At 40.8% G+C, this 27,445-nt stretch overlaps 1 protein-coding gene across 1 annotated transcript; it reads right to left on the minus strand.

Moving 5' to 3' along the window:
• Window positions 1–1,379: 1,379 nt before the first annotated feature.
• Window positions 1,380–27,445, minus strand: LOC120031363 (FXYD domain-containing ion transport regulator 6-like). Its single transcript, XM_038977080.1, has 8 exons — window positions 27,188–27,445; window positions 15,503–15,559; window positions 12,686–12,706; window positions 12,183–12,206; window positions 11,543–11,617; window positions 9,571–9,607; window positions 1,830–1,870; window positions 1,380–1,707 (listed from the first exon to the last, which is right to left on the minus strand). Exons 2-8 carry the CDS (start codon window positions 15,552–15,554, stop codon window positions 1,697–1,699), a joined length of 261 nt encoding a protein of 86 aa, XP_038833008.1. The 5' UTR covers window positions 15,555–15,559; window positions 27,188–27,445; the 3' UTR covers window positions 1,380–1,696.

Raw genomic sequence — 27,445 nt, forward strand, 5'->3', positions numbered from 1 at the left:
ACTTTTGAGGTGTGTGGAGTAGGATTGGAAGAAAATAAAGAAAACTGCGGCTCAATAAAGTAAATTGCACCAACACTTAGAAGGCATGAGGGGGGTCCTCTGGTGGTGATGCACAGGCACTGCATTCGGTTATAGGCTGTTCAATACTGCAGCCTCAGTCTACTGAGGTATCCCCCAAAGACCGTGTGAAGTTGAAAAAAAATGTGCCTGCCAATGCGGATGGTTTTCTACTGCACTCGAGTAGCCTACTATCAATATGCCCGAGGAGGCTGGGAAACTGCGAGAGGAGGAATGCGCTAACAGGTCTCTCCTGTAATGCGGCAAGAGGGGAGAAGATATTCCTAGCAACAGAGCAACAAAGGAGAGGCTGTGCACAAAGGAATTCCCGTCTTCTCATCTATATAAAAATACACAGAGTAAATGTATAGTAAAGAAAACATCTGCAAGTCCCTGTTGGTGTTATAGGCAGAAAATGCATGTAATCTTTTATGCAATAATTTTACTCTAGTTTAATGAGCTACATTATTTCACAAGGAATGCCTTAGTTAGCCTATATTTGAGTGACCAAGTGAATTTAGGAGAATTCTTATCATTTCAAATGGGAATTATGATTTCAAGTATTTTCCTAATGGGATGATAAAAAGGTTTAACTTATGCAGTAAACCCCCCTCTTCTTTCGATTGTGGCCACTTTCCTAGATGGAGGAAATACATCTGTCACTATTGAAAAGCTGTCTTTGACAGGTCCTCTCCCTCATCCATCCTGCAGCTAGATCCTCTTTGGCCAAGAATATACCAATAACCATAACTGAGTTATTTTCATGCTAAAATTATAGTTTTTTGTTTAACAAAAGTGGCCTATCAGATTAGCATGCAACAATGGTTATAGACAATAGGCTGCAGCATGTTTGATGTTGCTGCACTTGTCAGGAGGTTGAATGAATTCATCTACTATTGCCTGCAGAAAGGTGCAACATCAGCAAAACGGGTGTGCTGAATATCCATTAGAACTGCGCTACTGGGGAAAGACTGTGCCAGTAGCAGTGACTGACATCTATGCCAGTGACTGACAGGGAGACCATCTATGCCAGTGACTGACAGGGAGACCATCTATGCCAGTGACTGACAGGGAGACCATCTATGCCAGTGACTGACAGGGAGACCATCTATGCCTGTGACTGACAGGGAGACCATCTATGCCAGTGACTGACAGGGAGACCATCTATGCCAGTGACTGACAGGGAGACCATCTATGCCAGTGACTGACAGGTAGACCATCTATACCAGTGACTGACAGGGAGACCATCTATGCCAGTGACTGACAGGGAGACCATCTATGCCAGTGACTGATTGTGGGAAAAGTCAGAACACAACAAACAATTACCCATCTACATCACTTTATTTAACAGTGTGGAAATATTACAATTTAAAATAGTCATAAATAGTCAACTTCTAACTTACAAAATCGCGTGTTCATGTGTGTCTATCACATATGACAGAAGGTTTTATAGCCGACCCTACTGCATCAACCAATTATGCCCTCAGAATACATTCATTCATATAGAAAAAAGAGAAAATAAAAAACATGTCAAGAGAACATATCAGCAGATTTAAAAAAGGAGCCTTGTGCTCTCTGGGAGATAGCCATAGTTAGTCCTCCACTGTCCAATGCTGCAGCCTGGTGGCGAGACGTTACATCACTGGGGACCTGAGAGCAGAATGGTAAACATGATGAGATGTATTGGTTTCATAAATAAAATGATACATACAAAATCAGACGTTTGATAAAGACCAATATGCCATTGAAGACAAAGATATAGATGATTTTACCTGTCACAGCCCCTGCCTCTGCCTCAGGTACCCCAGCAGGCCTAAGAGAGGAAAATTGAAAACAAACAGGTAAACCACTAGAGCAAAATCACTACTTGGACAGTGATTAAAAAGTATACAATACCTAACCAAGCCATCTAAACCCTAAAACATAGGGGGAAAATGTATTAAAACTCGAACTGAGTACTGAAGCTTCTGTCTAACTGTTAAGAATATTCTAAAAAGCTCCTCTTACGGGTCTAGAGATTACAGGCCTTACAATGAACTCAGTCAAGGGTTGGGGTCCAAACACTTCAGCCCTCAAATTAAGTGGCCACTTCTGATGAGGTATCATGACGTCTGACGAGTATACACTTGCAGGGCAAGGGGCGAGGGAGGAGAAGGTGCCAAGATGGCGGCTTGAACAGACGCTTTTTTACCGAGCTCCGTACCAAACTTCAGAAAGATTGTGAAAAAAAAAACTAGTTTACAGTCATTACTATTTTTATTTGTTCAAGATATAACACCTTTCCTGTTACTGGAATAATAATTGGATAATTTATTTCGGCATGTCCAAGCAAAGTCGTGACAAAAAAAGAAAGGAAGAAGTTAGCCGTTCTATTGCTAATCAACAAGAGAGAAACGTGCTTATAGACAACTGCCATAACTACGCTTGCCCTATGGATACTATCATGCTTTCGAAAGCTGTTGAAGATGACGAATTCCCCTCTTTACCGGTTACTCTGTGCAAACCTCCACCCTCCAAAAAACCCAACATGAACTCTGACATCGTGGCTACCCTCTCCTTACTCATCAACTCCAGGTCTGACGCCATTGAGAAAATGGTTGGCGCGAACACCATGGTTATCGAAGGCATGAAAAAGACTGGAGTTTGCATGTGGTGAAATCAAGGATGTGAAAACGAGTGGCAAAAGTTGAAAAAAGTGTGGAAAAGAATAACAATGTCTACCATAGACGTCTCACTGATCTGGAACAATACACAAGAAGATGGAACCTGAGACTCTACGGCTTGCCAGAGGTGGAGAATGAAGATGTGCGAGGAGAGGCCATCCGCATCTGCCAAGAAGTTATGCCTGCAGAGAAGAACAAAGTTGGTGATACCATCGACGTTGTGCATCGCCTCGGCAAGAAGCAACAGCAAAACGATTCAAAACCAAGGGGTATCATCATCCTCTTCACTGCCAGATTCTACCGGGATGCTGTCTGGAAAGCTGCTAGGAAGAACGCCTTCCTTCAGAGCCATGGTATGCGTTTCGCCGAGCATCTCAGCCCAGAGGACATAGAAAGAAGGAACAAGTTGTGGCCAAGGATCAAGATAGCACGAAATAAGGGAAAGGCTGCTTACTTCGTCGGAGGACGAGGCTTCATCAACGGTTCAGAAATCCATATTCCTCCCTAAAATCTCACCAGAAGGAACAGGTTGATGGTTTCAGCCATGGTATTCTCATTTTCCTTATGTTGTTTACCTAACAAGCATCAGGTGACTATTTTTCAGGAATACTCAGGTACCTCAATGTATTAGTTTGTTCTTGTATGACCAGAAGGCCTATTTTGTTTACAAACTTACGAAGGATATTGAAAGCTGTATTTATTTTTTATGTATACAGTAATTAAGATACTGTTTTAAAGGGCATACAGTTCTGCTCTGACTTTACACGGTTACTGTCCCATTTAGTTATTAATACTTATTTCCAAAAAAAGATCTTAGGAACGTGTATATATAAAACATTTTTATTCAAGTATTTTATAATCAGTTTTCATATGCACTTAAAATAGTAGGTACCCTTTTATTTAAATTATTATTTTATATTTTATTTCTCAGAATAGTTCCTGATTACACTAAAGAGGGTTTTTTGTCTCTCTTACTACAAGAACCCTTGGTTTGGTCTTGAACATAATTTTCAGTTGAGTTGAATTTCAAAGCCGGATAACTTCTAGTTCAAAGTTTATGGAATAAGATATTTTCACTTTAAATTGACTTATATGGTGCAGATCTCGGTTCCTTATCGTTTATGTTCACTGCTCCTACGTCTTTGACTCATCCTACTACAGTTTATACTTGTATATAATCTTTGTTGTTTTGTCTTTGTCTTTAGTTTCTCTTAATGCTAGAGGGTTACGAAACAATGTGAAGCGCAAGGCCTTATTTTTATTTGCTAAACAATTTCGAACAGATTTTTGCTTTCTTCAAGAGTCTCACTCAATTTCGACTGATGCCAACTTTTGAAGGTCACAGTGGGGCAACGATATTTGGCTTTCCCATGGATCTGAACGGTCCGCTGGCGTCACTACAATGAAAAATACCTTTGGTGGTAATATTCTACACTCGGAATGTGACCACTTGGGTCACTTTATTTGTCTTGTGATCAGTTACAATGACATTACGCTCATTACTGTAAACTTCTACAGGTACAACACCAAACATGAGAATGATGAATTGCTTGAATCTATAGAGAAACATATACTTCATTGGTTATCTAAATTTCCCAATTCGTTATTATTGATTGGAGGGGACTTTAACATTACAATAGATAATTGATAGACGGCCCCCAGGTAGACCAACCAATCAGAATTTGGGTTCAATACTTTTTATGGAAAAGTTTGATCTTATTGATATATGGAGAGAGAGGTTTCCGGCCGACAGATCATTCACTTGGAGTAACAAAACAGGTTCCAGACAATCCAGAATAGATTTTTGGCTTATATCCAAATGTATTGATAGTGAGTGTGTTACTACAAATATCTGTACTACTCCCCTCACAGACCATAGGGCCATTTACATTGATACTAACCTTGGTAGAGCATCCTACTGGAAGCTAAATAGCTCATTATTAAATAATGATATAGTTAAATTTGAGGTTAAAGATCTGCTCTCACACTTTTGGGAAAGGGCTTGTGAAGAAAAATCTTATTGCAAGAACTGGGAGCTCTTTAAATTTGAGGTGTCCAAATACCTTAGAAAATATGGTAGTAATCTTGCTAAGACCAGAAGAGCTGAAGAGGAAAAGGTGATCGTTAAGATAACTTCCCTTTCTCAGAGGTCCCCAGCCGCCCTCTCGGGGGAGGAGAAGATGGAACTAATTGAGTTACAAAATAAACTGGATAATATATATAGATTAAATAAAATAGATAATATATAGATTAAATCAACTGGATAATATATAGAGATTAAATCAACTGGATAATATATATAGATTAAAAGCAGAAGGAGCCTTTATTAGATCTAGGAAAAAATGGATTGAGGAGGGAGAACAGAATTCATCCTATTTCTTTAGACTTGAGAAATTTCACTCTAAAAATAACACTATCCATAAATTAAACATTGATGGTGTTATTACAGATGACCCAAAAATTATCTCTAAATACTGTAGCAATTTTTACAGAAAATTGTATAGCTCTACGTACTGTCAGGAATCCACAGATATGTTTTTTAACTCACTGAATAATGTTCACTCTATCAGTGATATAGAATCTAAACAGTGTGATGAACCCATCAAAGTTGAAGAGATTATAGAGTCTATCAAACATCTATAGAACAATAAATCACCAGGTGTTGATGGAATTACATCAGAATTTTACAAATTATTTCCTGAACAAATAGCTCCCTTCCTATTTGAAGTCTTTTTAGAGAGTATTAAAAACAATGTTCTCCCTCCTACAATGAGTCAGGGGTTAATAACACTGATACCTAAGCCTAAAAAAGAAGTGCTGCTCATCGATAACTGGCGTCCAATTTGTCTTCTTAATAATGACTATAAGATATTAGCCTTACTACTTGCAAAAATAATTAAAGAAGTTCTGCATGCAATCATTGATGAAACACAGTCTGGCTTCATGAGGAACAGACATATTTCTAACAATGTCAGACTAGTATTAGACATACTTGACTACTCAGACCTAATAACTGAGGATAGCTTCATATTATTTTTAGATTTTTATAAGGCATTTGACACAGTAGAGCATCAGTTTCTCTTCCACTCCCTTGAGAGACTTGGCTTTGGGGATTTTTTTCTGTAAGGCTATTAAGACTCTCTATGCAAATGGTAACAGCTCTATCAAATTGAAATATGGCACCTCAACTAGATTTGAGTTAAAGAGAGGAATTAGGCAAGGTTGTCCTATCTCCCCGTATCTGTTTTTATTAATCACCCAACTTCTTACAAATTCTTTAAAAAAAATAGTCCTGTACAAGGTATTTCCATAGCTGGTAAAGAAATTATTATAAGCCAGCTGGCTGATGATACTACACTTTTTCTGAAAGACGCTAACCAAATTCCCATATCGATCAATGTGATACAATCCTTTTCCAAAGCGTCTGGTCTATACCTTAACATTAATAAATGTGAACTCATAGCTGTCAAAGATTGTGTGACACCTTTATATTATGGTATTTCAGTTAAAGAAGAACTTACATATTTAGGCATAACCATTACAAAGGATCAGAAGTCTAGAGGCTTACTAAATTTTAACCCTCTTATTAAAAATACCCAGAAGAAGCTAAATCAATGGCTACAGAGGGACTTATCTTTAAAAGGTAGAGTCCTAATAACCAAGGCCAAAGGTATCTCTAGACTAACATATGGCGCTCTATCTTTATATCTTGACAGTAAAATAAGCAAGGAGATAGACCAGATGCTTTTCAACTTCATTTGGAGAAATATGAGAATGTGGGACTGAATTTTCTGGACTTTACTAAATAATACTTTTAAGATCAATTGGATAAAACAATTCCTAAGAAGACCCACTTCTATCTGGAATTGTATTCCTCATCATGTCTTCTCTACTTTTGGTGGCCTTAACTTCATGTTGTTGTGCAATTATAATATTGACAAAATTCCAGTGAAACTTTCTGCTTTTCATCGGCAGGTTTTCTTGTCATGGTCCTTAATTTATAAACACAATTTTTCTCCACACAGATATTATATATGGAATAATCGGGATATATTGTATAAAAATACTTCTTTGTTTTTAGAATATTGGTTCCGAAATAATATCCTATTGGTGAACCAACTGGTAAATGCAGAGGGTCTTTTACTCAGTTATAAGGAATTCTTATCTCTTTACAAGGTCCCTGTAACACCTAAAGATTTTGCAATTGTTTTAGACGCCATTCCCTCAGGTGTTGCTCTGTTATTCAGGAACGTGTCAAGACCTGACCCTCAGAGCCTATTGACCCTGTTGACTCATCAGTAGGAAAGATTTGTTTCTCTTTTGGCCCATTCAACAACAGAGCGATACGAACCTTGTTTCAGCAGGATGTTGTATCTATACCTTATATGTCATGCCTTATTGGAATGGATTTATTGATAATATCTGTTGGAAAAAAGTTTGGATGTTGCCACACACATACCTACTGGTTAACAAAATTAAGGAGGTTTCCTTTAAAATTATTCATAAATATTACCCTGCCAACCACTATATTAAGAAGTTTAAGGAAAACATAAATTCAAATTGCTCCTTTTGTAATGACCACCCAGAAACAGTGTTGCATCTTTTTTGGCATTGTTTACATGTAAGAAAACTGTGGCAAGACATCAGTAGATTTATAATTGAACACATTTATGAAGATTTTACACTATTGTGGAGAGATGTACTGCTTGGATTCTTTACATACGATAAAAATAAGCTGAAACATTTTTATGTAATTAATTTCATTATTCTTTTGGCCAAATTTCATATACACAAATGTAAATTTACTATAAAAAAAACACACAAAAAAAAGGATAAAAAAAAAAAAAAAAAGGGCGAGGGAGGAAGGAATGGACCATCTTTGGCCAGAAATGCATCACTCGTTCATCCTGTGATGATTGTGTTTTCAGCCACCGGTAGCTTTATATGCGCTACAGTCAATCATGAGTGCATGTCTACTTATATTAAATATATCATTATTAATATACACCTACTGTAAGATTGCTAGCAAATTAATTAGCTAACTAACGTTAGCCTGCCTAACTGGAACTTCTGAAGAAGGAAAATGTTTTATTTCTACAATTGCCAAAAGATAACCAAACAAAAACTAACTTTTTACGAGATGTGTTTGTGCCGTCATGTGCATTAGTAGCACAATTTCTAACTTATTTGCATTCGTTTTTACTTACACTTGTATGTTGACTTCTCCATTGATGTTGTTTTTAAGTTTTCACTGACTTTTCTTAGCGGATGTACAATTGTCGCAAATTTTATTATTTGGAGTTTCAGGCCCCGGAGTGAACATAATTGAACACTCGCAAAGCCGAATAAAAGCGAGGACTGAGGGGCTTATGTTGTAAACTTCCTTTGCTTGGCTAATCATTTGGACCACCCTCCAAGATGGCGACGGAGACTTCCCAAGGGCATTGTTACGTTCCCCAGTTTCTGTGTTGTGGTTTTGTTTGTATGTGTGTGTTTCAGGAAATGGCTTCCTGAAATTCCCCCCAAGCAGCTGATTGGTCGGCCACATCGATGATTGGAGATCTGACCCCGCCCTCTCGTCAGGGGATACAGCCAGTGTTCTGTTGCTCAGAAGAGAGATGATTAGTGTGTCCTGTGTTCGTTGTTAAGAGCTGATGGTTATGTTCTGTGGTTGTTGCTGAGAGAGCTGATTGGTATGTCCTGTATTAATTGTTGCTCAGAGAGAGCTGATGGTTATGTCCTGTGTTTTTTTTTTTTTTTTGTGAAGTAGTTTGTATTATTCTGTTTCATTTGTTCCCAGGGGAGAAGGGGAAGGCACCTAGGGAGTGCGTAGGCAAGAGGCCTGCGGGCATACACAACACGTAGTATTTACTGTCTATGCACACTAGGTAAGACCTGGGCAGATCACCCCCTGTATTTTGGTTAGTGCACCAGGTGGTGCTAAGATAGGTAAGTAGTGGGTAGGCAGGTAAGGTAGGAGAGGGGGCTTTGACATTTACTTTCTTTGCTTTGGTTCCGTTCAGTGTGAATGATGGTTTTGTTCTCTTTTTAACAAAAATATATGCCTTATAGAAATAGGACATGTTAATCACAAAACATAGCGTGACTGCAGAAAAGCTGTTGTTAATCTAGGTGGTCGACTGTGCTAACCAGAAAGTTGAGACAAGATGGAAAAATGCTGAATGATGGAACTGAGCAGTGTAGCCACCGACAAATCAGCTCAAACTTCACAACAAACACTTCCGGATATCTGGATCCTGTGTGCTGTGAGGCTGGGACCAGCCTGGGCACCACCGATAGGCTAGCAAGTTTAAACACGCTAAGCCTCTACTGTGACAGGCCAACTCTAAAGTTGGAACTACATCTGTCACAGTATAAAAGAAGATGTCTGTACTATTTCAGTCAGTTCTCTGCTTTACCCTGCGTGGTGATACAGTGAACCCGTATATACGAAAATTGCATTTACCATTTATCGCTTATGTTAAATAAAAATACTTAAAGTATATTCGGTGACTCTGAATCACATTTTATCCTGATACCAGATTCGATTGACGATTGAACCTTTTACATCAGCCCCTTTCCCCCAAATTTACGGTGTGAAGGAATAAATTCCCAGTAAACGGTAAATTCTCTGCCTTTGTCATCCTTACTCACACCTACAATCCCATACCTCTTTCACTCCACGAGGAGTTGAGTTGTAGCAGGGTGTTGCGTTCCCTCTTCCTAGAGGCGTACATAACAGGCATAAGGCGAGGGTAAGTGGACGAGGGTGTGTCTTAAGTGTTTGGACCGCACAAAGTTCTTTCTATGCCATGTTTAATCAACACTATATTTTCTTTGTCCAACTTACCGTGACTTCGGACTTGATTGGCATGGGCATTTCTGGCCTGCAGAGAGAGAGAAATTGGTGTGAAGAAGAGCTACTATGATGGAAAGATGATATAGCCAGAGTTGACAGGCCTCTCTCCATCCTAGGTGTCAAAGACACATGCCTGGTAAACTAGCACTAGAATGAAGATGCTGCCTGGTAAACTAGCACTAGAATGAAGATGCTGCCTGGTAAACTAGCACTAGAATGAAGATGCTGCCTGGTAAACTAGCACTAGAATGAAGATGCTGCCTGGTAAACTAGCACTAGAATGAAGATGCTGCCTGGTAAACTAGCACTAGAATGAAGATGCTGCCTGGTAAACTAGCACTAGAATGAAGATGCTGCCTGGTAAACTAGCACTAGAATGAAGATGCTGCCTGGTAAACTAGCACTAGAATGAAGATGCTGCCTGGTAAACTAGCACTAGAATGAAGATGCTGCCTGGTAAACTAGCACTAGAATGAAGATGCTGCCTGGTAAACTAGCACTAGAATGAAGATGCTGCCTGGTAAACTAGCACTAGAATGAAGATGCTGCCTGGTAAACTAGCACTAGAATGAAGATGCTGCCTGGTAAACTAGCACTAGAATGAAGATGCTGCCTGGTAAACTAGCACTAGAATGAAGATGCTGCCTGGTAAACTAGCACTAGAATGAAGATGCTGCCTGGTAAACTAGCACTAGAATGAAGATGCTGCCTGGTAAACTAGCACTAGAATGAAGATACTGCCTGGTAAACTAGCACTAGAATGAAGATGCTGCCTGGTAAACTAGCACTAGAATGAAGATGCTGCCTGGTAAACTAGCACTAGAATGAAGATGCTGCCTGGTAAACTAGCACTAGAATGAAGATGCTGCCTGGTAAACTAGCACTAGAATGAAGATGCTGCCTGGTAAACTAGCACTAGAATGAAGATGCTGCCTGGTAAACTAGCACTAGAATGAAGATGCTGCCTGGTAAACTAGCACTAGAATGAAGATGCTGCCTGGTAAACTAGCACTAGAATGAAGATGCTGCCTGGTAAACTAGCACTAGAATGAAGATGCTGCCTGGTAAACTAGCACTAGAATGAAGATGCTGCCTGGTAAACTAGCACTGGAATGAAGATGCTGCCTGGTAAACTAGCACTGGAATGAAGATGCTGCCTGGTAAACTAGCACTAGAATGAAGATGCTGCCTGGTAAACTAGCACTAGAATGAAGATACTGCCTGGTAAACTAGCACTAGAATGAAGATGCTGCCTTGTAAACTAGCACTAGAATGAAGATGCTGCCTGGTAAACTAGCACTAGAATGAAGATGCTGCTTGGTAAACTAACACTAGAATGAAGATACTTCAGCAACTGATCTGTTTGGAAGTTGGAATATTGGGATATTACATATTTTACAAGACCCTATCCAGTAAAAAATACCCAAACTAAGCGCTTGAATGATTGATTTGTACAGCTTGGACAGAACACTAAAGATCCAAAGCCTTCTCTTTGCACATGTGTAGTAGCAGGAGAGGGGGCACTCCCTCTGCCCCCTGTAATGGATGCTTGGAGTAAGAGTTAGGGTGGGTGGGGGGCTGCAGCTATGCCTGGGGTGGATGAGTGCAAGAACATGAGATGAGGGGAAAAGGCTGCATAGTGTCCAGGTCAGTTTTAGTCAGTGCCCTAGATGTGCAGATGTCTACAGGGTAGAGAGGTGTTGGGTTTCCTGGGGGTCTGGGCGTTGTGCAAGGCATGTTGGCCTGCGTCCCAGCCCCCAGCAAGTAACTGATCCCAGGCTTGTTCATAAGGACTGGACTGGTAAAGGGCTGTCCAATGGATCAGCGCAGAAATACAACAATTATGGAATGATTTTGGTACAGTAGAAATAAACTTATGGGACTAATCACATTTTATTTCAATATAAGTGTAATACTTCAAATGGTATTTTAAGTATAACCATAGTTGGGCCGACAGACTTACTGACGATGAGGACAATGCCCATGACAAACAGTACCACAGCGAAGATCAGTCCACCGATCCTCAGAGATTCATAGTCTGAAACAGAAATACATTTTTATCCCTGCACAGTTAGGACCACTTCTACGGAACATGTGCAAGGCACAGTGTAACTTAAAACATATTATTCAGTACATACGTATGCACTGTACCCTCTTTGGGTGTATACAGCATAGCAAAGCTATGTAATTATGACACCATCAATCACATTCCTATGAGATAATTCAAACATACGCTCCTACTGTATATGCCACGATTGATAAATCCATCAGGTTCACATCTATAGGTATCTATATTTTGATTGATATTACTGCCTCAAACATGGAAGGATATTCACTGTAAGAGCTGAATATATCCTATAATGTGTCTGAATGCATAGACCTACTGAAGACAGGATAGAGCAATGTGTTAAGAAATGAGACTACTACAGCAGAGTGGGAGGGACTGTTTGCCAGTTGAACTCCGGAAGCGTGGCCCGAAGGGTCAATGTTTTCTGACGCTCCTGGAAAAATGGAGGGAAAACGCGAGCCCGTCTTGACCTCCCAGATATGTGTCACGTTTACCCCCAGTGGAGTTAGTCCATGTTGATCCATCCCCCACTCACCGTAGTGAAATGCAGAGTCATAGTCTGGAGGGGAGAAGGAGAGGGAATACATGAAAACCAGATACATTTAGTGTGTGACTGCATTTTGTAGAATGTTATTATATCTACATTGAAATTGCAGCTATGGTATTAAAAAGGGCACATTAGACCACTTGTCCCCTCGGCCACTTGTACCCTCGCCAGCCAAAGCAAATAGAAGACAGAGCTGCGCATGACGCCAGATGGAATGCATTGTAAAGGAACCGCTGGGAGACTTATCAAAATGTTGTGGCCCTGCTGGGAATTAAATCTCCTTTAAATCACACATTCATAGTGGTGCCTTTCAATAGAAACTTAAACACCATGTTTGGAGCTAAACTAATTCAAACATCAACTGAGTTTTGAGTGCAACTGGTGTGAAAAGATGGTAAGTGACCAAAAAGTATGTGATTTGCCAACATGCTCTTTAAAGTTAAATACAATCAGTACAGTAATGTTCATTTGAAACAACAAGAAACCTTTACCCTTTTCATCCATCGTCGATGCTGGAAAACAAAAGACAGAAAGCATTAATGATTGACAGAGAATAGCTCTGACTGTGTGCTTGGTGTGAACTACGAAGCTTTCATAACTGGTTTTAGGCTCTGTTTACTTTCAGAACTGTAGTCAAGTGTTCCAGAGGTGTACATTGAATGTAAATAGTGACTACTGTACACATGATAGTAAGACTGGTTGTAGTGTTCTGTGCTTTTTAAAAATATGGTCCACTTGTACTGACGGTTTAGGAATGGTGCATGCACTTACACAGATTACACCACTGGGTGATGCGATACACAGTGCATGCTTTTAAATACAATCTGGCAACAATCAGGTGGCTCTCTCCTCAGAAGAGTAAAGGGGAAGTTGCAAAATGCGGTTGAAATGTAGTGGAAATGCTAAAGCTACAATGATGCAAGACACCACACAGAGTTGCAAGTCCTGACGCATTTATAACCATACCCACTCTGCAGTCATTTCCCAAGGCCAGTGACCCATGTCAGCTCAGGTAGGTGCTGTAATAAAGCAGACTTCACTGTGTGTGTGTGTGCGTACGCATGTTGGCTTGTGCAGTGCGAGTAACCATTTGAGAATCAACCAAATGTCACATCTTCCCTCACAATACCTTTTAGATTAAGAATCTAAATCACATGGATGTCACGTTATCTGGATCACCAAACAGCAAATAAATGACTCCTGCTTCGTTGAGTACAGAGGTAATAGAACCACTTCTTGAAGATTCCAAGGTGTAGTACAATAATCACTGCTCAGCTCTCTAACAATGAAATGCTCCTCTGATTGGCTCATCTCGTATCTGCTGACATTTTCATTTTGTTTTCTTCTTAAGGATGTCAGAGAACGACAACACGAGCCAGCAGGGCTTGGTGCAGTAGATAAGCCTAATGTCCGACAAACACTTTCGTTTGGTGTCATTCCTCTCCATTACCAGGGGAACTCATATCCTGCCCAAATCACCCTGTTGACTGAGGAGAAAAACAACTAATGTAGGGCAATCTGCTCAGGAACAAGTCAGCACAACACAACCAAAAGTGCAGTGTAGGACTGCCTAGCGCCACATGCTACTACAATATGGGAGGCTTAGCTGCACTTCAAATGACCGATTACTAAAATCCCTCACATGAGAAAAAGGCTAATCCTGGCCAGGAAAGCAAAGGCTCTTTCTTACACCAGTCTAGATGAGCCCATTTCAAATGAACTGGATTTAATCATAACTTGAAATCCTTACACAATAGTACTTAATCAATATAGTTGCGCACTATGTAAGTACAGACAAAGCAAAGCTAGTTACTCTACAGAGAGCCATACTCTAGGGCAGGGGTATCAAACTCATTTTATGGAGGACCTAGTGTCTGCTGGTCTTTGCTTTTTCCTTTCAATTAAGACCTAGACAACCAGGTGAGGGGAGTTCTTTACTAATTAGGGTGGAGCGAAAACCCACAGACACTCATTTCACGGAGGGCCGAGTTCAACACGTGCTCTATGGCAGAGTTTCCCAAACTCGGTCCTGCCACCCCGACAAGGAGTTATTTCAATCAGCTGTGTAGTGCTAGGCCAAAAACCAAAATGGGGACCCCAGGACTGAGTTTGATGAAACCTTGCTCTAGGGCAACTGACTAGCCAATAACAAATATGGCTGTGCATTCTCAGTGCCCATTCCAAAACAGACACCGTGTTTCTCATTCCTTTATGACAACACTGAGGCATCCAATAAAACAAACTTACCTGGCATGTCCCTGCCTATAGATGACCCTGTTAGTATAGACAGACCAGAGACCAGCTTATTCTTTAATCACTGGCACTCCTAAGACACTACACAGTTCGCTAAAATATGACACTATACACTTTCCTCTATCACATTGCAGTGTCTCCCCTACATGCATTGGCCGACACTGAAAAAAAAAAAAAAAAAAAATATTTATTAATTTATTATGTTGATGTCTGCCCCAGGAATAATCCAGGTTGACCCCATCCGCCACAACCTCCCCCCACTAACTCTGCCACCACTGCTGAAAAACATCCTAGTGGGAACCACTGCACTGTGAATGACCTTTTCAGTTTCTCTACAGACAGCCATACTCTAGGACAGAGTTTCCCAACCCTCTCCTCTGCCCCCATCCCTCAGACATTTCACACTTTTGTTTTAACCCTAAACGGGCACACCTGGTTCAATTAGTCAACTAATCATCAAGCCTTTGACTAATTGAATCAGGTGTGCCAGTTTAAGGTTAAAACAAAAATGTGAAAAATCTGGGAGGACCGGGCAGTGTTTCCCAACTCCAGTCCCCCCCCTCACCAGCACACATTTTTGTTGTAGCCCCGGACAAAAACACCAAATTCAACTCATGAGGATTCAACAATTAGTTGACAAGTTGAATCAGGTTTGTTTGTCCAGGGCTACCATACAAATGTGTACTGTAAAAAAAGGGGGGTATTCGAGGACTGGAGTTGGGAAACACTGCTCTAGGGCAACTGATAAGCCAACAAAGATGGCCATGCATTCTGTGTCCATTCCAAGGCAGACAGACTGCATTTCTCATTCCTTTGACACAACTGAGACATCCAATGCACTGCAAACTTACCTGGCATCTCCCTGCCAAATCCTGACCCTGTTAGTACAGACAGACCAGAGACCAGCTCATTCTTTAAATCACTGGCACTCTGAATAAAACATTACAGTTCCCGCAACCACACTGTGAATGCTCCTCAGTCACCATTCATGTGCTGGAGTCAAGTATTTTGAAAGAGAAGCTCAAACAAAAAAAGAGTGAAAGGAAAAAGCTCACCCAAAGCAGGAGGAACACAGGAGCAGAATGCCACCAACAGAGAGAGATCCATGTCACCTGGAGACAAAGGGAAACAACCACCAGAAACATGAAGGACCTCCCAAAGACAACGACTGAAAGTGTAGGAGAAAAATGGAAAAACAGAAAGCAAATACTTTATTGGAGAACCAAGTTCAAATCCCCTAGGGGGACTCAATTGTCATGATACATGACAATTACATATTTCAAGCATAACGTAATGGAAAGACTGCTATGCTCATAATGAGGAAACATAACAGGCTTACAGTTGTCCTGACCAGAGGAGTGTTGAAGAGCTCCCACCACCAGTGTCTGACAGGTCTGGTTGTGAGGGGAGTCACAACACCCTGCAACTTTAACACTTCACTATCAAAGAAAGGACTGTTCTTGAAATCACACCAATCTCTCTCAAGAAATGAAACTACAGGGAATAGGTACATCTACAGAATTAGCACTTATTCTTGACTTCACATTCCTTGTTTGTGCCCCTGACCAGCGGGGAGGAATTAAACATTGAGGTGATGCATTCGAATAACCCTAACATCTTGTGATCTTATAGCTGACCCGTTATGGAGGCCAGAGTCTGTTGCTGCTAGACTCAAACAGTTCCCCCATGATCTCTTTATGTTATTAGCTCCTGACTCGGGGTAAGGGTAGAGGGGGCTATTTCAGTGTCTGCACCATAGAACACAGGTATCCTGTCCTGGCAGTATCGAGATGTAGGGAGGAGAGACCCGGGTTGAGTTGCACTTGATATTTGGTCAGGGGGTTAAAGAGATACATTGCCTTCAGAAAATATTCACGCCCCTTTACTTTTTCTACATTTTGTTGAGTTACAAAGTGGGGTTAAAATTGATTTAATTGTAATTTGTTGTCAACGATCTACACAAAACACCATGTAATGTCAAAGTGTAAGAAAAATTCTAACATTCGTAAAAAATATATATATTATATATAGTGAAATAAATTACTAATACATCTTGATTAGGTCAGTATTCAATCCCCTAAGTCAATAAATGTTAGAATCACCTTCGAAGCAATTACGGCTGAGTGTCTTTCTGGGTAAGTTTCTAAGAGCTTTCCACACCTGGATTGTACAACAATTGCCCATTATTCTTTTCCAAATTCTTCAAGCTCTGTCCAATTGGTTGTTGATCATGGCTAGACAACCATTTTCAGGTCTTGCCATAGATTTTCAAGTAGATTTAAGTCAACACTGTAACTTGGCCACTCAGGAACATTCACTTTCTTCTTGGTAAGCAACTCCAGTGTAGATGTGGCTTGTGTTTTAGGTTACTCTCTTGCTGAAAGCTGAATTCATCTCCCAGTGTCTGGTGTAAAGCAGACAACCAGGGTTTTCATCTAGAATTTCGCCGGTGCTTAGCTCCATTCCATTTATTTTTTATCCTGAAAAGCTCCCTAGTCCTAAACGATTACAAGCATACTCATAACATGATGCAGCCACCACTATGCTTGAAAATATGGAGAGCGGTACTCAGTAATGTGCTGTATTGGATTTGCCCCAAACAAAACACATTGTATTCAGCACAAAAAGTGAATTGCTTCGAAACATTTTTTGCAGTATTACTTTAGTGCCTTGTTGCAAACAGGGTTATGTTTTGGAATATGTTTATTCTGTACAGGCTTCCTTCTTTTCACTGTTAATTAGGTTAATATTGTGAAATAACTACAATGTTGCTGATCCATCCCCAGTTCCCTCCCATCACAGCCATTAAGCTCAGTAACAGTTAAAATCACCACTGGCCTCATGGTGAAATCTCTGAGCGGTTTCCTTCCTTTCCGGCAACTGAGTTAGGAACGACGCCTATATCTTTGTAGTGACTGGGTGTATTGATACATCATCCAAAGTGTAATAAATAACTTCACCATGCTCAAAGGGATATTCAATGTGTGCTTTTAAAAAAATATATACATTTTTTGACCCATCTACCAGTAGGTGCCCTTCTTTGCGAGGCATTGGAAAACTTCCCTGGTCTTTGTGTTTGAATCCGTGTTTGAAATTCACTCTTCTACTGAGGGACCTTACAGATAATTGTATGTGTGGGGTACAGATAAGGTTGTCATTCAAAAAAATCATGTTAAACACTTTTATTGCACACAGAGTGAGTCCATGCAACTTGTTAAGGGACTTGTTAAGCACATTTTTTCCTCCTGAACTTATTTAGGCTTGCCATAACAAAGGAGTTGAATAATTATTGATTCAAGAAATTTCCACTTTTCATTTTTAATTCATTTGTAAAAAAAAAAATATTAAAAAAACATAATTCCACTTTGACATTATGGGGTATTGTGTGTAAGCCAGTGACAAACAAATCTAAGTTTCATCCATTTGAAATTCAGTATGTAACAAAAGAAATTGGAAAATGTCAAGGGTTGTGAATACTTTTTAAAGGCACTGTAACTCATCTTTTTTTCTCAGCTGGAATGTGCAGTCCACTGCTCACGACGGCATGCCGCACACCGCTACCGTCTGCACACCGCTACCGTCTGCGCATGCCGCACACCGCTACCGTCTGTTTTTCACACATAGACCATTCTTTCTACAGATGTTTGTCCAAGCCCTTCTAGATTTTCCCCATCATGTGTTTACCGGTTGTGGCTCTTAAACCAAAACTCCCACACTGGAGTGTTGTTTGTGGAGGCATTGGCACCCTAGGCAGAAAGTGTCCTGAGTTTTGTTACAGACAGCAGATACAGTTGAAGTCGGAAGTGTACATACACTTTAGCCAAATACATTTAAACTCAGTTTCTCACAATTCCTGACATTTAATCCTAGTAAAATGTCCCTGTTTTAGGTCAGCTAGGATCACCACTTTATTTTACGAATGTGAAATGTCAGAATAACAGTAGAAATAATGATTTATGTCAGCTTTTATTTCTTTCATCACATTCCCAGTGGGTCAGAAGTTTACATACACTCAATTAGTATTCGGTGGCATTGCCTTTAAATTGTTTAACTTGGGTCAAACGTTTTGGGTAGCCTTCCACAAGCTTCCCACAATAAGTTGGGGGAATTTTGGCCCATTCTTCCTGACAGAGCTGGTGTAAACTGAGTCAGGTTTGTAAGCCTCCTTGCTCGCACACGCTTTTTCAGTTCTGCCCACAGATTTTCTATAGGATTGAGGTCAGGGCTTTGTGACGGCCACTCCAATACCTTGACCTTGTTGTCCTAAAGACATTTTTCCACAACTTTGGAAGTATGGTCATTGTCCATTTGGAAGACCCATTTGTGACCAAGCTTTAACTTCCTGACTGATGTCTTGAGATGTTGCTTCAATATATCCACATACTTTTCCTTCCTCATGATGCAATCTATTTTGTGAAGTGCACCAGTCCCTCCTGCAGCAAAGCACCCCCACAACATGATGCTGCCACCCCCATGCTTCACGGCTGGGATGGTGTTCTTCGGCTTGTAAGCCTCCCCCTTTTTTATCCAAACATAACGATGGTCATTATGGCCAAACACTTCTATTTTTGTTTCATCAGACCAGAGGACATTTCTCCAAAAAGTACGATCTTTGTCCACATGTGCAGTTGCAAACTAGTAGTCTGGCTTTTTCCTTGCTGAGCGGCCATTCAGGTTATGTCAATATAGGTACTTTTGTAGCCGTTTCCTCCAACATCTTCACAAGGTCCTTTTTACTGTTATTCTGGGATTTGTTTGCACTTTTCGCACCAAAGTACGTTCATCTCTAGGAGACAGAAGGCGTCTCCTTCCTGAGCGGTATGACGGCTGCGTGGTCCCATGTTGTTTATACTTGCATACTATTGTTTGTACAGATGAACGTGGTACCTTCAGGTGTTTGGAAATTGCTGAAAGGATGCACCAGACTTGTGGAGGTCTACAATTTTTTTTCTGAGGTCTTGTCTGATTTCTTTTGATTTTCCCCATGAATGTCAAGCAAAGAGGAACTGAGTTTGAAGGTAGTCCTTGAAATACATCCACAGGTACACCTCCAATTGACTCAAATGATGTCAATTAGCCTATCAGAAGCTTCTAAAGCCATGACAATTTTCTGGAATTTTCCAAGCTGTTTAAAGGCACAGTCAACTTAGTGTATATAAACTTCTGACCCACTGGAATTGTGATACAGTGAATTATAAGTTAAATAATCTGTCTGTAAACAATTGTTGGAAAAATGACTTGTGTCATGCACAAAGTAGATATCCTAACCGACTTGCCCAAACTATAGTTTGTTAACAAGAAATTTGTGGAGTGGTTGAAAAATGAGTTTTAATGACTCCAACCTAACTGTGTGTAAACTTTCAACTTCAACTGTAAGCCTAAATGTTTCTTTAAACAAAATCTTGTTTGTTGGAGTGCTGCAGAAGAATGTACTCACCTGACACTAATCTCTAGGGAACTGTGAGCATATTTGATTCATGTGCAGAACATGAATGTGGGATTTTGGGAGAATTGAACGGTGAACATACAAATTAGCCATATTATATATCTAATTATGTTTTCATTGCATCACCTGTCAGATTAAGTCACTGTCCTCAGGACTTCTGTCCAACTTCTGTACAACTGAAATATGATAATTAAGAACTACTCTGGCAGCAGATGAGGTGGCAGAACTCATACTATACATTATGTACATTTCCATATGAAGGAATACCATACTGTGATGGGCATCAGATGGCCGTCACTGTAGTTAATATAATAATATGACAAACGATTAGCCCCACTGACTCTGATCAGAGCTCATCTTTTGGCACAGACCCAGGCATAGAGAAGCTGTTTCATAAGGTGACTATAACTACTCATACTTAAGGTTTCTGAGTTGGAGCAGTGTGGCATGGTTTAGAGAGAAACAGGGATTTAAACACTCAAACCAGGGATAAGAACAGGATTAACAACAAAGGACTGCCAATCAATATCTTAATCTACCAAATGCTGCAAGAGTTATAACAAAGGCCAATAATCGTGTTTGTTACAGCATTCTACTTTAAAGAAGACTAGGCTCACCCTCAAGTAAACAAAGTTTAAACTAAGTTATTCTTAGAAAATACTATTAACCTCAGTCATGGTTTCCATCTAGCCCATTAGGCTATAGATAGCTACTTCCCATGCCTAGAGAGTTGAGGTTATTGCATTTTGCCTGAACTGAAAAGGACAAATAAAAAGTAAGAAAAGCAGACTAGGCTACTACAAGCACCGAAACTGTTAACCCAGTCAGTTTTGAACATTTATGGTACAGCAGGTCTATGCCAACTGGTGGCTTGGGGCCGAATGTGGCTCCCGGGTGATTTAATTTGGCTACCTAAGTTTTCTAAGCAAAAAAAAAAGTTAAAAAAAAAAGGACTTTTATTGTTGGACATAAAATACTGTAAAAACTAAAGCAAGTGATTTTCATTTTGTAAATCTGTTCCAAAGTATTCCCACGCATAATAGAGAGATATGTGACCATATACAAGTTTAAGCAAGGTTTGAACAGATTATGTTTTACTCAAATATTATACACTACATGACCAAAGGTATGTGCACACCTGCTCGTTGAACATCTCAGTCAAAAATCATGGGCATTAATATAGAGTTGGTCCCCCCTTCGCTGCTACAACAGCCTACACTCTTCTGGGAAGGCTTTCCACTACATGTTGGAACATTGCTGCAGGGACTTGCTTCCATTCAGCCACAAAAGCATTAGTGAAGTCGGGCACTGATGTTGGGCAATTAGGCCTGGCTCGCAGTCTGCGTTTCAAATCATCCCAAAGGTGTTTGATGGGGTTGAGGTCAGGGGTCTGTGCAGGCCAGTCAAGTTCTTCCACACCGATCTCGACAGACAATTTCTGTATGGACTTCGCTTTGTGCACGGGGGGGATTGTCATGCTGAAACAGGAAAGGGCCTTCCCCAAACTGCTGCCACAAAGGAAGCACAGAATCGTCTAGAATGTCAGTGTTAAGATCCCCCTTCACTGGAACTACGGGGCCTAGCCCAATTAATGAAAAACAGCCCCAGACCGTTATTCCTCCTCCACCAAATTTTACAGTTGGCACTATGCATTCGGGCAGGTGGCGTTCTCCTGGCATCTCCCAAACCCAAGTTTGTCCGTCGGACTGCCAGATGGTGATGTGTGAGTCATCACTCCAGAGAACTGCCAACTAGCAAGTGTATTCACTGACATTGTCAAGCTCTCACTGACAAAGTCTGTAATACCTACATGTTTGCTCTTTATTTAACCATCTTACATATAAAACCTTATTTGTTCATCGAAAATTGTGAATAACTCACCACAGGTTAATGAGAAGGGTGTGCTTGAAAGGATGCACATAATTCTGCAATGTTGGGTTGTATTGGAGAGAGTCTCAGTCTTAAATCATTTTTCACACAGTCTGTGCCTGTATTTAGTGTTCATGCTAGTGAGGGCCGAGAATCCACTCTCACATAGGTATGTGTTTGCAAAGGGCATCAGTGTCCAAAAATCCCAAAATTTGGCAGTGGCTTCTGATTAAATTCAATTTTCACAGAACCGCTTGTTGCAACTTCGATGAGGCTCTCCTATTCAGATATCGGTGAGTGGACTGAAGCCAGGGCAAGAAAGAGATAACAAATCCAGTTGTTTGTGTCATCCGTTTTGGGAAAGTACCTGCGTAATTGCGCACCCAACTCACTCAGGTGCTTCGCAATATCACATTTGACATTATCCGTAAGCTTGAGTTAATTTGCACACAAAAAATCATACAATTATGGAAAGACCCGTGTGTTGTTCTTGTTAATGCAGACAGAGAAGCGCTCCAACTTAATCATAGCCTCAATTTTTGTCCCGTACATTGAATATAGTTGCGGAGAGTCCCTGTAATCCTAGATTCAGATCATTCAGGCGAGAAAAACAACACCCAGATAGGCCAGTCGTGTGAGAAACCCGCAATCATGCAAACGGTCAGACAAGAGAAAATGACGGTCAGTAAAGAAAACATTAAGCTCGTGTCAATATATTGCCCCTTGATAACCAGCACACTTCTGTATGTTGTAAAAGCATTACATGGTCACTGCCCATATCATTGCATATTGCAGAAAAAACACGAGAGTTCAGGGGCTTTGCCCAAACTACATTTTCACTGTAGTGTGCAAAACGTCTTTCAAGCTGTCAGGCATTCCCTTGGCAGCAAGTGCCTCTCAGTGGATGCTGCAGTGTACCCAAGTGGCGTTGGGAGAAACTGCTTGCACTCCACTACGTCTCCCTGTCATGGCTTTTGCGCCATCAGTACAGATACCAACACATCTTGACCACCAAAGTCCATTTGATGTCACAAAGCTGTCCAGTACTTAAAAAATATCCTCTCCTGTTGTCCTTGTTTGCAGAAGAGGATGTCCTCCTTAATTGACCCCCCATATACATAACGGACATATACCAGGAGCTGTGCCAGGCCCGCCACATCTGTTGACTCATCCAGCTGTAACGCATAGAATTCACTGGCTTGTATGCGAAGCAGTAATTGTTTCAAAACATGTCCTGCCATGTCACTGATGCGTCGTGAAACAGTGTTGTTTGATGAAGGCATTGTCTGTATAGTTTTTTGGGCATTTTCCCCCAGCAGCTGGAAGAATTAAGTCCTCCAAAATAGTATGGGGCTTGCCTGTTCTAGCCACTCGGTAGCTCACCATATAAGACGCTTTTAGCCCCTTCTTATTAATGGTATCTGTTGCTTTTATATGTCTTACTAATCTAAAGTCGTCTTAATTCTCGCATAAAAAAACATTTTTCAGGCATGTTTTGGCATGTTTTGCTTCTAAATGTCTGCGCCAGAGTGAAGGTTTCATTGAGTTGTGAGATTGTTATATGTGCAAAAGTACTCACTGTGGCTGATGAAAGGCACTACTCCTAATATAAGTGAACCCCAAATCAATGTAGTTCTCATCATATTTGCGCCTCTTCGATGGTCCAATGTCCCCATCTGCTGTTCGGTGCTTTCCCGGGTAAGGGGGCAGTAGCTCTTCGGCTGCATCAGATTCACAACTGTCAGTGTCCATGCTAGCTGGGCTAACAGCAAATGTAGAAATACTTATGCTAGCATTGGATGGGCTCGTGGAAGCAGAACAAGTTGTGTCGTTGACAGGTACAGGTGTAGTACTGCTGGTAGTAGCAGTACTACCATAGAGCTGGTATGTGTCTCTATGGACGCAGGCCTTTTTTTTAACCATTCACCAATTTTCGAGCAAACGGAATGAGCAGCAGCTACGTTTGGCCACATATGGACCATTTCTGGAATTCCCGCGAGAGAGTAACGGTTAATGTGATTGGATGTTAATTATTTGACTAGGCTAGCTGTATTTGACATTGCGTTGTTATTTCGCTGAACACTAGATGGTTTAATTTTATTTTTGGCAGTGAAATGAGGCTACTCAGGCGAAAATAAAACCTCACCCAAATGTATAGCCACGTTGGAAAATATAAAACGGACTGCTTGAAAATGTGAAGAATTATATATATATATTTTTATTCACATACCACCCCAACAAATCGACAGATGACACAATCTCAATCCACACTGCCCTTTCCCACCTGGGCAAAAGGAACACCTATGTGAGAATGCTGTTCATTAACTACAGCTCAGCATTCAACACCATAGTGCCCACAAAGCTCATCACTAATCTAAGGACCCTGGGACTAAACACCTCCCTGCCACTGGATCCTGGAATTCCCCTTCTGTACTCCCTGTTCAAACACGACTCCAACACCATCATTAAGTTTGCTGACGACACAACAGTGGTAGGCCTGATCACCGACAACGATGAGACAGCCTATAGGGAGGTCAGAGACCAGGCAGTGTGGTGCCAAGACAAGAACTTCTCCCTCAGTGTGAGCAAGACAAAGGAGCTGATTGTGGACTACAGGAAAAGGCTGGCCCGAACAGGCCGCCATTAAAATCGACAGGGTTGTAGTGGAGCGGGTGGAGAGTTAAGTTCCTTGGTTGTCCACAAACACACCAATACAGTCGTGAAGAGGGCACGACAACACCTTCCCCCCCTCAGGAGACGGAAAATATTTGGCATGGGTCCCGTGATCCTCAAAAAGTTCTACAGCTGCACCAGAGAGAGCACCCTAACCAGGTAGTGTGTACGGCACTGGGGCAAAGCTTCCTGCCATCCAGGACCTATATACCAGGCGGTGTCAGAGGAAAGCCCAGAGACCAAAGTCATAGACGGTTCTCTCTGCTACTGCATGGCAAGCGGTACCGGAGCGCCAAGTCTAGGACCAAAAGGCTCCTTAACAGCTTCTACCCCCAAGCCATAAGACTGCGGAGCAATTAATCAAATGGCCACCCGGACTATTTACATTGACATCCCCCACCCCCATTTGTTTTTACACTGCTGCTACTCGCTGGTTATTATCTATGCATAGTCACTTCACCCCTACCTACAAGTACACCCCTACCTACATTACCTCGACTAACCTGTACCCCTGCACATTCACTCGGTACCGGTATTCCCTGTATATAGCCTCGTTATTTTATTGTGTTAGTTTATTATTTTTTTTACTTTAGTTTATTTTGTAAATACTTTAACTCTTTCTTGAACTGCACTGCTGGTTAAGGGCCTGTAAGTAAGCATTTCACAGCCAGGTCTACACCTGTTGCATTCGACGCATGTGACAAATAAAGTTTGATTTGAACGTGTTTCCACTTCTCCAAAGTCCAATGGCAGCAAACTTTACACCAATCTAGCTGACGCATGGCATTGCGCATGGTGATCTCAGGCTTGTGAAGCTCCCGACGAACAGTTATTGTGCTGACGTTGCTTCCAGAGGCTGTTTGTAACTCAGTAGTGAGTGTTGCAACCGATGAGATGATTTTTACACGCTTTAGCACTCAGCGGTCCCATTCTGTGAGCTTGTGTAGCCTACCACTTCGCAGCTGAGCCGTTGTTGCTCCTAGACATTTCCACTTCACAATAACAGCACTTACAGTTGGCCGGGAAGCTCTAGCAGGGCATAAATCTGACAAACTGAATTGTTGGAAAGGTGGCATCCTATGATGATGCTACGTTGAAAGTCACTGAGCTCTTCAGTAAGGCCATTCAACTGACAATGTTTGTCTATGGAGACTGCATGGCTGTGTGCTCGATTTTATACACCTGTCAGCAACGGGTGTGGCTGAAATAGCCAAATCCACTAATTTGAAGGGATGTCCACATACACTATATATACAAAAGTATCTGTTTGGGCTTCTTGCGGTCTACAAATTATTTATAATTACTTATCCGGCCCACTGACCATACGCTCAAGTAAAAATCGGCCCGCAGCTGAATCTAGTTGATGATCGCTGCCATACAGTCATTGGCTTATGTCATGTATGCTATTTCTAAACGGTCTTGCCTAGCTAAAATATTTGAACCCTTGATTAATTCTCAGCTAAGATCTTTCTTACCTTTTTAAATGTACATCAATCGTGTTTTAGACCAGGTCATAGCATTACCTCTGCTGCATCCCTAGTTATGTGGTTTACTGTATGAGTCTTTAAAGAGGCATAGTTGTAAAGGATGTGGTTAACTGTATGGATAAAAGTCAACATTGTGCTGCCCTCTTCATTGACCTGTCAAAGGCTTTTGATACTGTTGATCACTCACTGCTAATTCAGTCTTTCTTCAATTGGCCCGAGTCCAGGCTGCATGTAACCCCTTTAATAATCACTTGACCGATATAACTCAATGTGTATCTACTGATGGTGTTAAATCAGGTTACCTGTATATTACGAGAGGTGTCCCGCATGGGTCGATTCTGGGCCCTGTACTTTTTACAATAACAATATTGTCTGTAAAACATGTTATCCTGCACTTGTATGCTGATGATACTGTTGTGTATGCCATTGCCCCCACGGTTGACCAGGCTCTATCTGACCTACAGTCTACCTTCATTGTCTTACAGAAAAACCTTATTGACCTGAAATTAGTATTGAATGCAGGTAAAACTAAGCATATGTTGTTCTCTAGTGCGCATAAATATAACTGATGATATGTACTTTGGATGGTGTCCAAATTGATCCATGTCCCTGTTAACAAATATCTGGGCTTCTGGATAGATGAAAAGCTGTATTTTAAAAAGCATTTTGATGAGTTAACTAAAAGTTGATTTACTTTTCTTGCACCTTATTTGTGGAACAAGCTTAAATGTTCTTAAACTAGATGTTCTTAAACTAAACTCTCAGGCAATCCTGAAAGAAGATTGATGACCTTATTGCTGTTGAATGTGTTTGTTTTTATGACCATGTTTTTCCTTTCTATGTGCATTTTGCATTTTTATGCGTGTATTTTCTGTAATTCAGGACTCATCTGTAAAATATACCTTGGTTTCAGTAGGACTCCCTGATAAAATAAAGGTGAAATAAATAAATTACAAAATGGTCAAGTGCTCTCAAAGATATTTACAAATCGTTGTAAATGTAATGATATGGGGAACATTCTGTAGTCTAAATGTTCTTAAAACCAACGAAAAAATTGGCTTACTCGCAAGGCTATTTAAATAAGTTTAGCAATTTATACACAAACTTTAAAGCTGTGCGCACAGGTCAATAACAGCTTTCTTCCCCAAAGCACATGTATAACAGCCTGTCAGAGCAGTCACGTTGTTGTAGCCTAGTTGTAATTTTCCCCGTCAAAACATGTGAACCTTTTGGTAAAAGAAGTATGGCAAATGAAAACAAATTACCTGTCACAAGTCCAATTAATGGAAAAGAGGTGCCTGTGGAGATTAGATGAATAACAAAAAGGCTTGGGGTCGCTGCCTTGCCTCTGCCCAGTGCGCTCCTTCAGAAACAATGTTTCTAGTGTTCTAATTTACCGACACAAAAAGTCCCCTTTGTAAAACACGATTTAATGAGCGTACTTAGTGTACATACATTTATTAAAAATAATTAAAATCTGGTCCTGAAATGTTTCTCCTGAAACATCCAGCAAAGTTTTCGTA

The sequence above is a fragment of the Salvelinus namaycush genome, chromosome 37 (assembly GCF_016432855.1).
Source record: "Salvelinus namaycush isolate Seneca chromosome 37, SaNama_1.0, whole genome shotgun sequence".
NCBI lineage: Eukaryota > Metazoa > Chordata > Actinopteri > Salmoniformes > Salmonidae > Salvelinus > Salvelinus namaycush.